At 39.8% G+C, this 13313-nt stretch overlaps 1 protein-coding gene across 3 annotated transcripts in view; it reads left to right on the top strand.

The window, feature by feature from the left end:
- SMARCA2 (SWI/SNF related BAF chromatin remodeling complex subunit ATPase 2) overlaps positions 1–13313 on the top strand; it is a gene marked incomplete at both ends in the record, with an annotated part of 188879 nt that overhangs the window by 31306 nt on the left and 144260 nt on the right. For all 3 annotated transcript variants that reach the window (XM_080709568.1, XM_080709567.1, XM_080709566.1), the window contains 4 exons: positions 4525–4651; positions 7194–7367; positions 8929–9102; positions 11754–11924. In XM_080709568.1, coding sequence (XP_080565694.1) covers positions 4525–4651; positions 7194–7367; positions 8929–9102; positions 11754–11924 — 646 coding nt within the window. The remainder of the gene's footprint in view (positions 1–4524; positions 4652–7193; positions 7368–8928; positions 9103–11753; positions 11925–13313) is intronic.

The raw sequence follows: 13313 nt of genomic DNA, 5'->3' as shown, positions 1-13313 counted from the left end.
TCAAAATTGTTGTTTGAGGTTAACAATGGGACTTCTGGGAAGATGGCGACCGAGAAAAGCGGGGCTTAAGAGCCCCGCTAACAACCAATCTCCATTACCATAAAATCAGTGCCTTTCATAGCCAGAAAACACCATCACCAGAGAAACAAAAAAATCACCAGGATCCAGAGAGAAAGAGGACTGAGAACAGAGCTCAGAGCTACAGAGGAGATACACCGGCCTCACGCCCGAGGACACGGCAGCAGCGCCATACTGCCGGCGGCAGCAGCGAATTAACCGGGCGGCTACAGCAAGCAGAGGTGAGCCGCTGCGGAACAGCCAGGCGGGATTTCTCGGCGCAGGGAGCATATAAAGCTCCCAGTGGCTGAGCTCAGCACACGCTGCAGGGATTCAGAGTGGAAATCAAAACCAAGAAGAAATACGCCAGCCTCACGGCCAAGGGCGTAGCAGCGGCGCCATATTGCCACCGGCAGCAGCAGCAGCCAATTCACCGAGTCCAGTACAGCTACATCTGCGTACTCAAGAACAGTGAGTCAAATTGCGGGCCACAGAGGAGAAATCCCGGTACTGTACTCCCTGGGACTTGACCCAGTGGGGGAGTGGCGGTGGCAGAGATATCACACCATAGGAGAACGTGCAACCTGGCACCCCCCACAGTCTAAAACAGCCTCTATCGACTCTCTGGGTCAGAGACTCTGTGATACAACCCAGTAAAGGAGTAGTGGGGTCTGAGATACTACTGACTCGAGATCCAGAACACCTTAAGTGAAGTCATAGTGACCCAAGGGAAGAACCCAGAGAAGGCACAAACTTCCAAAATCATGGGAAAGAGGAATAATACTGGAGCAATGAATGCCCACAACCCCACGACATCAGAACCCGATAAAACAGAAAATGAGAGATTTCTAGAAGATCAAATCAGGAAAATAACTGTAGAAATAATAGAGGTGCTTCGAAAAGAACTCAGAGCCAAAAAGAGATAAAGGATGCAATTAATGAAGTAAAGGCCTCAATTCAAAGCACAAACAACCGATTAGACCACATGGAGAACAGAATCTCGCTCTTAGAAGATGATCATTCCAAAAATGAACACATAGTTTCTAATCTAGAAAAAAATATCCGACAGCAGGAATCTGATATTGAAGAAATATGGGTCCATTTTAAGAGAGCTAACCTAAGAATAATTGGAATAGAGGAGGGAAAAGAAAGTGAAACCAAAGGGATCAACAATCTCTTCAAGGAAGTAATAGCAGAAAATTTTCCAAACATAGAGCAAGAGGTTGATACACAGGTCCAGGAAACTTATAGAACTCCCTCTAGACAGGATCGGAGAAGAGGATCCCCACGCCACATAATTGTCAAAATGACCAATGTGGAAGCCAAGCAGAGAATCTTAAAGGCAACAAAAGCAAAGGGCCAAGTGACAATTCAGAGGCAAACCAATTAGAACCACTCCAGACTTCCCAAACCAAGTCATGAGAGCCAGAAGGGCTTGGAGTAACATATTCCAAACTTTGAAAGAAAACAACTTCCAGTCAAAAATTTCCTACCCAGCAAAACTTTCTATCAAATTAGATGGAGAAATAAGAAGTTTCCATGACAAACAGAAACTGAAGGAATTTATGTCTTCAAAACCAGTGCTAGAGAAAATACTCAAAGAGATTAACTACAAAGAAGAAATAGGTAACACACACCAGAACCAGAGAAACAAGATTTTCCATCCAACAGACAACTAAGATTAGTTATCTGTGGAGATTCATTATTTATGTTAGTCTGTTACCTATCTCTAAATGGTATTGTTTGCCTTTATTGTTGTTAATTTTTAGGATTTCTAGTTGCAATATTAATATACGTTCAGATATAGCATTTGGAAATATTTTATCCCATTCTATTAGTAACTTTTAACTCTGTTTACATTGTCTTTGGATATACAATATTTTTTTTATTTTTTAGGGAGTTTTTATACTCTTCTGTTGCCTGTGCCATTGAAATCATATCTAAGACATCACTACCAATTTCAGTGTTGTGAGGTTTTATGACCCAGATTTTCTCCTAAAAGTTTATAGTCTTAAGATTTATATTTAGGTCATTTATCTATTTTGAGTTAATATTTGTATTTTGGATTAGGTAAGGGTCCAATTTTATTCTTTTCCATATAATTATTATTTTTCAACAATATTTAAAAGATTATTATTTCCATCACCAAATGTTCATGGAAACCTTGTCAAAAATAACCTGACAATATAGGGAAGAATTTAGCTTTAGGTTTTTATTTAACTCCAATGGTTTATATATCTGCCTTTAGAATAGTACTACACTGTTTCAATTATTGTAGCTTTATATGGTTTGAAATCAGAAAATATATATCCTCTAGCTTTGTTCTTTTTCAAGATCATTTTGGGTATCTAGAGTCCATATTCCATATTAGGATAGATTTTTTTCTGAAAAATAAATATATAAATATATATTAGATTCACCTAAAAAATAGAAAAAAATATTCTCTGTTAAGAAAGAAAGTAAAAAGAAATATTGAAATGTTATCTTTAAGTCATCAAAAGCTTGGTATCAGACAAATGAAACTGTTATGTGAGATTATCATTTTTAATTTTGGATAAATTGCTATAATACTAGATGTCAACCACTAAGCCAAGCATGGGAGGGAGGGATGGGGAGAGAATGGGGTGGGGATCGGGTGGGGGCTGACTGGGCGATGTGTGCATGTATGTCTACAAAAGTTTGTATCCCACTATGATGTATGAATACAGTGCACCAAAAAAAAAAATTGTTGTTTGAACTAACAATTTTTTAGTCTGTTGAAAGTTTAGACCATTTAAAAGTGCTGTTATTGGTATTAGCGTGCATAGGTAAAATAACAGCATGGTTAACAATGATCATATTAACACATAATGATACATTATTCAGTAAATCAGAATCAATAACATATATACCAAACAGGACTCTATCATATATATCATTTGCAGTGAATTCAATGAAAAAATGTAATTTCCCTTAAAATCATTGAATAGAATGTAGCATCAGAAATGTCGAAAAGTAATGTAATATTTGTTTTTAACAGAATCCTTAATCTCCAACCTTTAATTAGTTGAGATCCAGGGAAGATCTCAGGAAGTACATTTTAATTACTTACTTTATTATTGCTGTGGTTTAAGCAGCAGGTAAAAGAAGGTTTCAATTTTGATTTTTGTCTTTATTAGCTCTGTGATACCTGCATGTTTCTTCAGTTTTGTCAGTAAAATGGGACCTTTATAATAATACTTATCTTGTCGTAGGATGTGTGTGTTAGGGAGGAGGAGTTAAGTACAATTGTGCATTAAATGCACTTAACTCGCTGGGCGTGGTGGCGCAAGCTTGTAATCCCCGCTCTTGGGAGGCGGAGACAGGAGGATCGCGCAGGTTCGAAGCCAGCCGCGCTGGCGTAAGAGACCCTGTTTCAAAAATATAAAATAGGTCTGGGAGTGTAACCCGGAGGTAGAAGGAGGGCTTCCAGGAACCCCAGTACCACAAAAAAAAAAAAAAAAATGCACTTAACTCAGCGCCGTTAATATTTACTAGGTCATCTTACTACCATTTTTATTACATATTATCATTTCTTTGTTGAAATGCATTCTAGGATAGTTTTGCCCCAAATTTAGGGGCAGGCCATTAAAAAAAATACATTTAGACAACACACAGTTATTTATAAGAATAGGATTTAAAACCAGCGTATATATGTAACAATAATACTATCTCGAATGGAACAATATGCCTTTTATATTCTGTTCTGACTTCATTGTGAGGATACCTTCAGTTGCATCTGATAGGAAATACCTATCAGTATTTTGATAGTGTCTAAGATGAGAATCCCCAGCATCCTCTTCTAGAATCTCTTAGGTTTGAGTTGACTGCTGCCCCCAGTTTTGAAAATGCCTAATTTGTCTCCTTTTTTTGAGCAAGCTCTGTGCACAGAGGAAGTGGCTGTGGTTGGCAGGGTTCTCTCGGAATGTTTTGGGTTGGCTGATTTCTGTGGCCTCAGCTCCTGAAACTGCTCTTGCCCACTCTGCTCTGCCTGCTCTTGTCATGAACACCTTGGCAAGGAAGGAAAACGACTCAGTTGCCTCAGGACAGAACTGGGAGTTAGAAAGGGTCTGGGCTCTGCACGCTGGCTGGCTAAGAGTTAGGGAGCAAGTCAGATTTTCCTGTCTCATTTTCTCTTTTAAGGGTGAATAAGGACATTTGATTTTTCCCTGTATATATAGCATGAGCCTTCTTTCTGAGTGTTAGAAGTTACATAAAAAGTCAAGGTGTTAAGTAAAATATAGCATCTGCCTGCATTAATTCAAAGGTAGTCTTTCTTTCTCTGCTTACTATCAGAAAATGTAGTTGAGTATCAGAAATCCACTCTCAGTATTTGGAATATGTTTGCTATGAACTTGAACTGAGGTGACCGTTGATCACTGAAGACTAAATTAAAATGTATATTTCCATTTCTCCTTCCTCCCCCTCCACTTTATTATTTTATTTCAGACTCCAAGCTCGCATAGCTCACAGGATACAAGAACTGGAAAATCTGCCTGGCTCTTTGCCACCCGATTTACGAACCAAAGCCACCGTGGAACTGAAAGCACTTCGGTTACTCAATTTCCAACGCCAGGTAATACCTTTTCCCCAGTGAATCTGAGAGGTAGGAAATAAATGAAAGTGTTCCTAAAGCGTGATCTCTGGGTTTCCTTTAGTCTCTTCAATATTGTTATGAAGATATAAACTTAGCAAATTAGCATATCTTTTAGACCAACTGAGTATAACTAAATGTAATGAAGACAAACTGCTTCTTTTTCCTTTCCTCTTCTGCACATTGAAAACCTTTCTTATTTTTTCTTCAGTACTCGGGTTTATAAAATAAATCAGACTTTTAGAATTTTGCTATTGTGGATGAAAAATAATGAGAACAATGGGGGACTAGCTCATGTTTGCCTTTATGCTTCCAAGGAAAAATGAGGTGGCGGTAAACCAGAGCTTCTTGGTAAGCTCAATGGTAAATAAATGCTATCTGCGACTGCGAAAATAATATTTTTGGTGCGTGTGGTACTGGGGATTGGACACAGGGTCTTTCTACCTCTGAGCTATACTGCACCCCTGCCCTTTTTTAAAATAATTTTTCATTTTGAAACAGCATATGTCTATGTTGCTGAGGCTGGTCTTGAACTTGCAATCCTTCTTTTTTTAGCTTCCCAAATACTAGGATTACAAGTATGAGCCACCATACCGGCTCTGTGAAAATAATTCTAACAAATTTGAGAACCACTCTACTAAACTAATAGCTCATCATTTGTAGAAATACATAGAATAATGTCTTGTAACTTGATCATTCATTAAAACCTAAATTTAAGGCACTTGATTATATATTAACTAATCAGTGAGTTATTATCTCATCATTTTATGTTTTTTTTATGGTACTAGGTTTTGAACTCAGAGTACACCTCCAAACTACACTCCCAGCCCTTTTTATATTACATTGTGAAATAGGGTCTTGCTAGATTGCTGATATTCTCACATTGCTGAGGCTAGTCTTGAATCTGCAATCCTCCTGTCTTGGCCTCCCAGGTACCAAGATTACAGTCATGTGCCACCGCACTGGGTGTTTATGGCTCTTAGTAGTCACTTACTATGACAGTATAATCTACTTTCTGATTTCTAAATCAGTAGGAGTTTTAGTAGAATGAGACAGAGTTTTCACATCGCTGAGTTACACTGTGTTGATCCAAAAGGTACAGGTCTCCCAGCCCACACATGGTTGACAGAGTGAGAGGGGATAAGGGGGTATTTGATTATCAGTCAGATGGGTTTGTTTTGTTGAAGTTTGGGGAACACAGAATGAATTATTAATGAATAAACATAGTTAGAAAGTATCGACTTGCATAATTTGGTCTATTGGAGGATGGGACTGACATCATAAGGCCACTTTACTCTCTGCCCTCATGTGGACATAGATGTACATTTGACTTACTGGTTGTCCTGTCACAGAAGGGCATCAGTGGTTGGCTGCAGTTTAGTGAGAGTAGATTTCAGATTCAACTAAAAAAAATCTTCAAGTCCTATATTCTTCTTTCTCAAGACTTTGTAGTATAAATTAAAACATGTTTGAGAAAATTTTGTTAAATGAATATTAGCAAAGTGTACTTTCAGGAATAAGCTTAGATTCAAATTTGCCTATGCTGGACTCTTAATGGCATCCAATTTTTGTTTGATATTACTGGAAAAAAAATCTGTTGCTATAAAGTGTCCCGATTACATTAACCAACCTTGACACTGATTTCAGATTCAACTAAATGATTATTGTAATGGGTGCTCCCATTCCCTACTCCCTACCCATAAATACGCAATGTGTATAAAATATTCTATTTATGATCATCTAAAGTAAGTCCATCATCTAAAATTTCAATATCTCTCGATGACTGTCATTGCTGGAGTGGGAGGAAGACAAAACCTGTATTTTTCATTGTATATTTGAAGTCATGAATTCACATTGTTTGAGCACCTACTGCTGTCATTTGACCTGAATAGAAAGTAACTCTTAATCTTTTTGCAGATGATCATTAAAGGTGATTTTTAAACACAAGAGAATGTTAGAAAGACATTTGAAACAAAGAAAGATATCAAAAAATGTATTAACTGATTATTATCTTTAGAATAATTAAATAGAATGAATTAATTTATTTAGAAGCTGGGACATATCCTCCTTTTTTCTTTTTACTGTTACAGTACTATATATTTGCAGTATTGAGGACTGAACATAGGGGCATCCTACTTCTGAGCTATACCCCCAGCCCTAATTTTTTTATTCTTTGAAACAGGGTCTCACTAAGTTGCAGAGGCCCTCACTAAGTAGCTGAGGCTGGCTGCTAACCCGTGATATTCTCGTCTCAGCCTCCCAAGTACTAGAATTACAAGTGTGTACCACCACACTTGGCTCCATCATTTTTTTTGGTTTGAATTATTTGGAGGAAAGACTTTAACCATCCTTGAAAATACTGTGTAAATTTGACCTGCTTTTAGTTCCTGAATTTAGTTTAGGTCAACTGAGAAACCTTATGTAGAGTCCCCCGTTCTGTTCTATTAAATGGAGACAAGAGAAGGTCAGGGCTCAGGAATCTGCTTCTGTATGGGAAACTGTCTAACTGCTCTCCTCTTGACAGCTGAGACAGGAGGTGGTGGCCTGCATGCGCAGGGACACCACCCTGGAGACGGCCCTCAACTCCAAGGCATACAAACGGAGCAAGCGCCAGACTCTGAGAGAAGCTCGCATGACCGAGAAGCTGGAGAAGCAGCAGAAGATTGAGCAGGAGAGGAAGCGCCGCCAGAAACACCAGGTCCTTAGAACTGGGCTTTGCTTACCCTAGCTTGGACAGAGGTGTTCAACGGGGTCCTGGGCAGGGTCAGCATGACAGTAGACACATCCCATTCAGGTGGAGGGGGCATCGCAGAACAGAGGGTCCCTTAGTGTTTAACAGTGATCCAACTGTATCTTTTTTATAGACAAGGGCACGTAGGCCAAGACAGGCAAATGGGTAACCTGCCCAAGGTCACACAATTGGTCGGCAGTAGAATAAAGTTTAGGACCCAGCTTTTTTGAATTGAAGTAGTGTCAGTTGAGGCTGTTATAACAAAATACCAAAGACTGGGTAGCTTATAAAGAAAAAAAATATTATTTCTCTATGTTCTGGATGCTGGGAGGCCCAGATCAGCATGGTAGCGTGGGTTGGTTCTGGTGAGGGCCCTCTTCTGGTTGTAGACTGTCAACTTGAGTCCTCACCTGGCAGGAAGGGAGTGAGAAAGTTCTCTGGCATCCCTTTATAAAGGACACTATCCCCATTTGTGCAGGTCCCACTTTCTAATACCATCACATTGGAGGTTAGAGTGGGCACAAGCATTCAGCCCCTGTCTCAGCCATTATCTGATGGTATCACAGGTGCATCCCAGAGCAAAATCCTGGGCAAGGCAGCTTAGAAAAGGAAAGATGAGAGCAGAGAGTTATTTTTATAACAAATATAAGTAAAGGATCCTTGACTCTTTGAAGGACCCAGTTGGAGTTTTCACAGGGGCAAATATTAAAAAAAAAAAATTCCTTTATAGGGGTTTGGGAATAATGATGTAGGATTTGTTTTTGTGTCATAACCTTATAAATTTTGCTTGTTCCCCTGTGCTTAATTTAGTGTCCACTAATGTCCTTTTGAAAGACATATTGGCCTGGTGTGGTGGCACACACCTGTAATCCCAGTACTTGGGAGGCTGAGACAGGATCACAGGTCCACAGCCAGCCTTAGCAACCTTGTGAAGCCCTCCACAATGTAGTGAAACCCTGTCTCAAAATAAAAGATAAAGTAGGTCTGGGGATGTAGTTCAGAGGTAGAATACCCCTGGGTTCAATCCCCATTTACACGTGGGCACATGCGCGCGCGCACACACACACACACACACACACACACACACACACACACACGACATTACTGGATTTTAGTGTTAATAGAGTACATTTTCCCCCTCCTTTATTTAAGAAATATCCAGGTTCCTGAGGTGTATTTTAGAGTCAGTGAGTTGAATGACATGCTTTAAACATTGTCATTGTCATTTTTTTGATCTCCCTCAACCTTAGATCTTCCCATTTTGAAGGGGCCATACCATGGAACCAGAGGTGGCTTCTCCTCCCACCGGTTTGGAACCACACAGCCCTGGAGGGGTGACTGCTCCCACCAGCTCCTTAGCTTGAAACGTACCTGCCAAGAAACACCTGGGCACCCATCCCCAAATAGATTCTAGACTTTGAAGTGTGTTTCATACCTTCTGAGATGCTTCTCAGACTAGTTAATACCTCACAGAACACTGAAAAATGGATCTGAAGTATTCTCTTTCTCTCCCTCACAAATCCTTTAGGAATACCTGAACAGTATTTTGCAACATGCAAAAGATTTTAAGGAATACCATCGTTCTGTGGCTGGCAAGATCCAGAAGCTTTCCAAAGCAGTGGCAACCTGGCATGCCAACACTGAAAGGGAGCAGAAGAAGGAGACGGAGCGGATCGAAAAGGAGAGAATGCGGAGATTGATGGTAAGTGGTCCTCAGCGGGAGCCCAGCAAGATGAGCTGCTGTAGGCCTCTGCTGTGCGTGGAGAATGGGAAAGATGGCCGTAGGAGAAGGAAAAAGTGCAAGCTGATTATTAAACATGTTAATAAATTTATATGACCGTCCGGAGAATGTACTAAGAGCCTCTTCTTCCTGGACAATGCATGCCATAAATCCCGGACCATACCTGATGAATGTAGTGTTTCCGTGTCTGAGAGTACCACTGCTGTGCAGACTATAGCTTCGGACATAAAGGCGGGAACCGTGTCTTGCTAGAGTTTGATAACTAGATCCGGAGGAATGGCAAATGCAGTTCTTGTAAAAGTATGGCCCAAGTACTTTGAGATGAACGACCCAAGTATTTTTTGTTCATGTCTTTGAATTGAAGAAGGTATTTGAAGCCTCTTGATGCTTATAAGAAAATATTCTCTAACAGTATAAAACAGCAGTTTTTTGTTTTGTTTTTCTTTTTGGTACTGGGGATGGAACTTAGAGGCATTGCACCTCTGAGCTACACCCCTGGTCCTATTTTTTAGTGCTTTTTATTTTTGAAACAGGGTCTCACTGAGTTGTGAAGGGCATCGCTAAGTAGCTGAGGCTGTCCGTGAGCTGTGATCCTCTGGTCACCACCTTCCAAATGCTGGGGTTATAAGCGTGTGCTACCATGCCTGGCCAATAAAACAGCAGTTTTTAAGTGAATTTTGAGATGTTGCTTTTTTGTGGTAGCTGTGTTATTCACAAAGGTTGTTCACGGATCATTACATTTATACTGTTAAGTTTTTAGTGGATATATAAACACAGAAGGGATAGGGTTATATCATTGGAGTATTTGGTTTTATTTAACATTTATTTGGGGAACTGTACAAAGCACACTGGATTTTAGAAAAGTGTGAGCAGTCAGTGAAGATTATATGAGACCTGCAGATCTGCCTGGGGCAGGATGCCTGAATGGGTGAACACAGAGCCTCAGCACATGACTGTGTCCTTGGAGAATTCTACGTGACACTGTCTTCCTTGCTGGTATTGCAGTTTGCATGTTATTTTCATTAATTGGATTTGTAGTCCATAAAGTAAACACCATGTTTTAACAGGTTCCATTTTAGGTATTTCTAAATCTTGCCATCTTACCCTCTTTTCCTCTCCATTTTGGGGAGGGAAACAGGGTACGAGAGATTGGACCCAGAGGTGCTCTGCCTCTGAGCTACACACCCAGCTCTATTTTATTTTTTAGTTTGAGACAGGGTATCACTAATTTGCGGAGAATGGCCTCAAACCCATGATCCCCCTGTCTCAGCCTTCCAAATACTGGGATTATAAGCACTGTCACCACGCCCAGTGAGGGAGATCATTTTATAGTCATTGGAGCAGTCCGCAGTCAAATCTGTCTGATTCCACCGAAGTGAAACTGTATTAGAACTTCAGTAACAGATTGGTTTGACACTAATGATTAGGCATTTGCAAATCATTAATTTTTGCAATTAAATGATGGAATATACAGATAATAGAGAAACTGAAGTTTTTTATCACTCTTTCTTCAAGTGAGATCAACCATAACCAAAAGCAATTAGAGTTATAATAGCATTTGAGGTTCATGCTCATTCACGGGGCAGACAGCCACTAGGCTGAGGGATGGAGCTGCTGTCACTTGGCAAACGCCAGAGCGACACCCTAGGATTGAAGACAGAGAGTCTGCTGTGATGGCGTTGCTTCGTAAGGATTTTGCAGCCTGCTTCTTTTATCCAGGCATCACAGGAGAAGAATATTTTAGAGTGTCCTTTTATTGGGAAACATAAAAAAGATTTCTCTGGAAATGGCTCAGAGTACATCAGAGTTTTATTCCATTTAACCTGATAATGTTGCTTAATGGGAGGTGGAGGTAGAAATTATTGTGTTTTATCACTCAGCCGTGCCAGACTTCAGGTGCTAAATGACTTGTCTCCAGTCACCTAGGCCCATAACTCAGTGCAGATGTCTGACAAAAATCTCCTAAATTTGGCCTCTCATCAGCCACAATGTTTCTAATACAAAACAAAAAAAGAAAAGATTTCTCTAATATAAAAATTTATTTAAAGTCCACTTTGGCTTCTTGTCTTACTGAAATATTTATGAATGAAAGAAGGATACTGTATCTGGAATTTGCTTTGGGACAGTCTAGTTCAGGAGAAGGAGTTCTGGAAGGGTAGCAATAAAACAGGAATTTCTACAAGTTAATTTTTGTTGCTTGGTGTTAGTTATATAAGTGATTGTACCATGCTACCCAGTTTTGATTATATTTAAAATTTTCTAAAATATAAAGTTAAAAATAAACTTCAGTGGGGGAATTGTCAAATTTCAACATTATTTTTGTGTAGTTTAAAGAAACACAGAAGAACAAAGAGCTGACTCAGAGTGCATGGTCACACCACATAGAGGGGGCTTTGTTCCCTGACTTTGCCATGAACCTCAGCACCCTGGGAGGGAGGTGTTGGACATCTGGGGTTTGCCTAGTCCCAGACTCCAGGTGATGGCACGCACAGCCTGGCCAAGCTGCTCTGCTCCACTCACCACCCAAGTTCAGAGTGTCAGTGAGAGGAAGGAGCAGATACGGATTTGCAAATGTGTGTCATGGCGTCACCATCCTCTCCTTTCCTTAACAGGCAGAAGATGAAGAAGGCTATAGGAAACTGATCGATCAAAAGAAAGATAGGCGTTTAGCTTACCTTTTGCAGCAGACTGATGAATATGTGGCCAATCTGACCAACCTGGTTTGGGAGCACAAGCAAGCCCAAGCAGCCAAAGAGAAGAAGAAGAGGAGGAGAAAGAAGAAGGTAAATACCCTGGTGGTAGTGCCTGAGCTCTCACTGTATGGGCAGGGACCAGTTGAAGAATTGCTCTTTGATTAAAAGAACCACTTTCTGTGCTAATGGAAGGTTTAAATTATTGATTGACAACAATTGCATATGTCAGTATGGTGTGAAAACAGATATCAAAGTCCTGGAGATAAAGGTCTCATGGATAGGATGTGCTGAACCAAAGCAATGCACAGCCTATATTCCATTGTTTAATAGAGTAGAATTATTTTATAACTAAGTACAGTTGACAAGAACAGGAAAATGTAGACATAGGTAAGTGTTTAATGGCAGCCTAGTAGGAGACTGCTGAATTAAGAAACTGGAATGAAAATTAAAAAGAGAGCACAGTACACAGATTGAAATCAGCCCAAGGAATATGTGCAAAATAGTTTTCAGGATACTTTTGGAACAAATTTCAGCCTATTTAGATAGATGGTGATGACAAAATTGCACATTCAGTTCTGCTGCCCTGGTGGCACAGTAAGGTAACTGTGCAGATGAGGGTTTCAGGTAGTTACAGAGAAAAATAGTCTGAGGTAAAATATATCCTAATTATAATGAGAAATGAAGGATAGAATTTAAGATTTCTGCTCTGAAGATATTATACCTCAATTCAAGAGTAACTTCCTGGGTATAGAACTATGAATACAGATCCTCTTTGAAGCTCAAGCAGTCCAATAATATAGCTAGTTTGGTTGAGAGTTAGCCTTCCATATCTATGGATCCTGCATCCTTGTATTTAAGCAACCAAGGATCTAAAGTATTGTTAAAGAATTCTGTCTGGGCTGTGACTATAGCTCAGTGGTAAAGCATTTGCCTAGCATGTGTAAGGCCCTGGGTTCAATCCCCAGAAGAATAATTTGAAAAAATATTCTTTTTTTTTTTTTGGTGGTACTGGGGGTGGAACCCAGAGGCTTTCTACCTCTAGACTATACTTCCAGACCTTTTTTATATTTTATTTGGAAACAGGGTCTCACAAAGTTGCTGAAAGCCTCACTAAATAGCTGAGGCTGGCTTCGAAGCCGTGCGATCCTCCTGTCTCAGCCTCCCAAGCGTGGGGATTACAAGCGTGCGCCACCACGCCCGGCAAAAAATATTCTTTTTTGTATTGAAAATATTAAGACATTTTTCTTGTTGCCTTTTCCCAAACAATGCAGAATAGCAATTTACATAGCATTAACATTGCACAGGTATTATAACTAATCTAGAAATGTTTAAAGTACACAAGAGGATGTTTAGATTACATGTAAATACAATGCATTATATACAAAAAACTGGAGCATCTTCAGGTTTTGTATCCACAGGCATCTTGTAACCCAATCCCTGTGGATACTGAGGACCATCTGTATTTTATTTTAACGATAA

Source organism: Muscardinus avellanarius, assembly GCF_963383645.1.
Source record: "Muscardinus avellanarius genome assembly, chromosome: 13".
In the NCBI taxonomy this organism is placed as follows: Eukaryota; Metazoa; Chordata; class Mammalia; order Rodentia; family Gliridae; genus Muscardinus; species Muscardinus avellanarius.
Note: the sequence above shows the minus strand (reverse complement) of the source record. Positions and strands in the feature narration are given on the sequence as shown.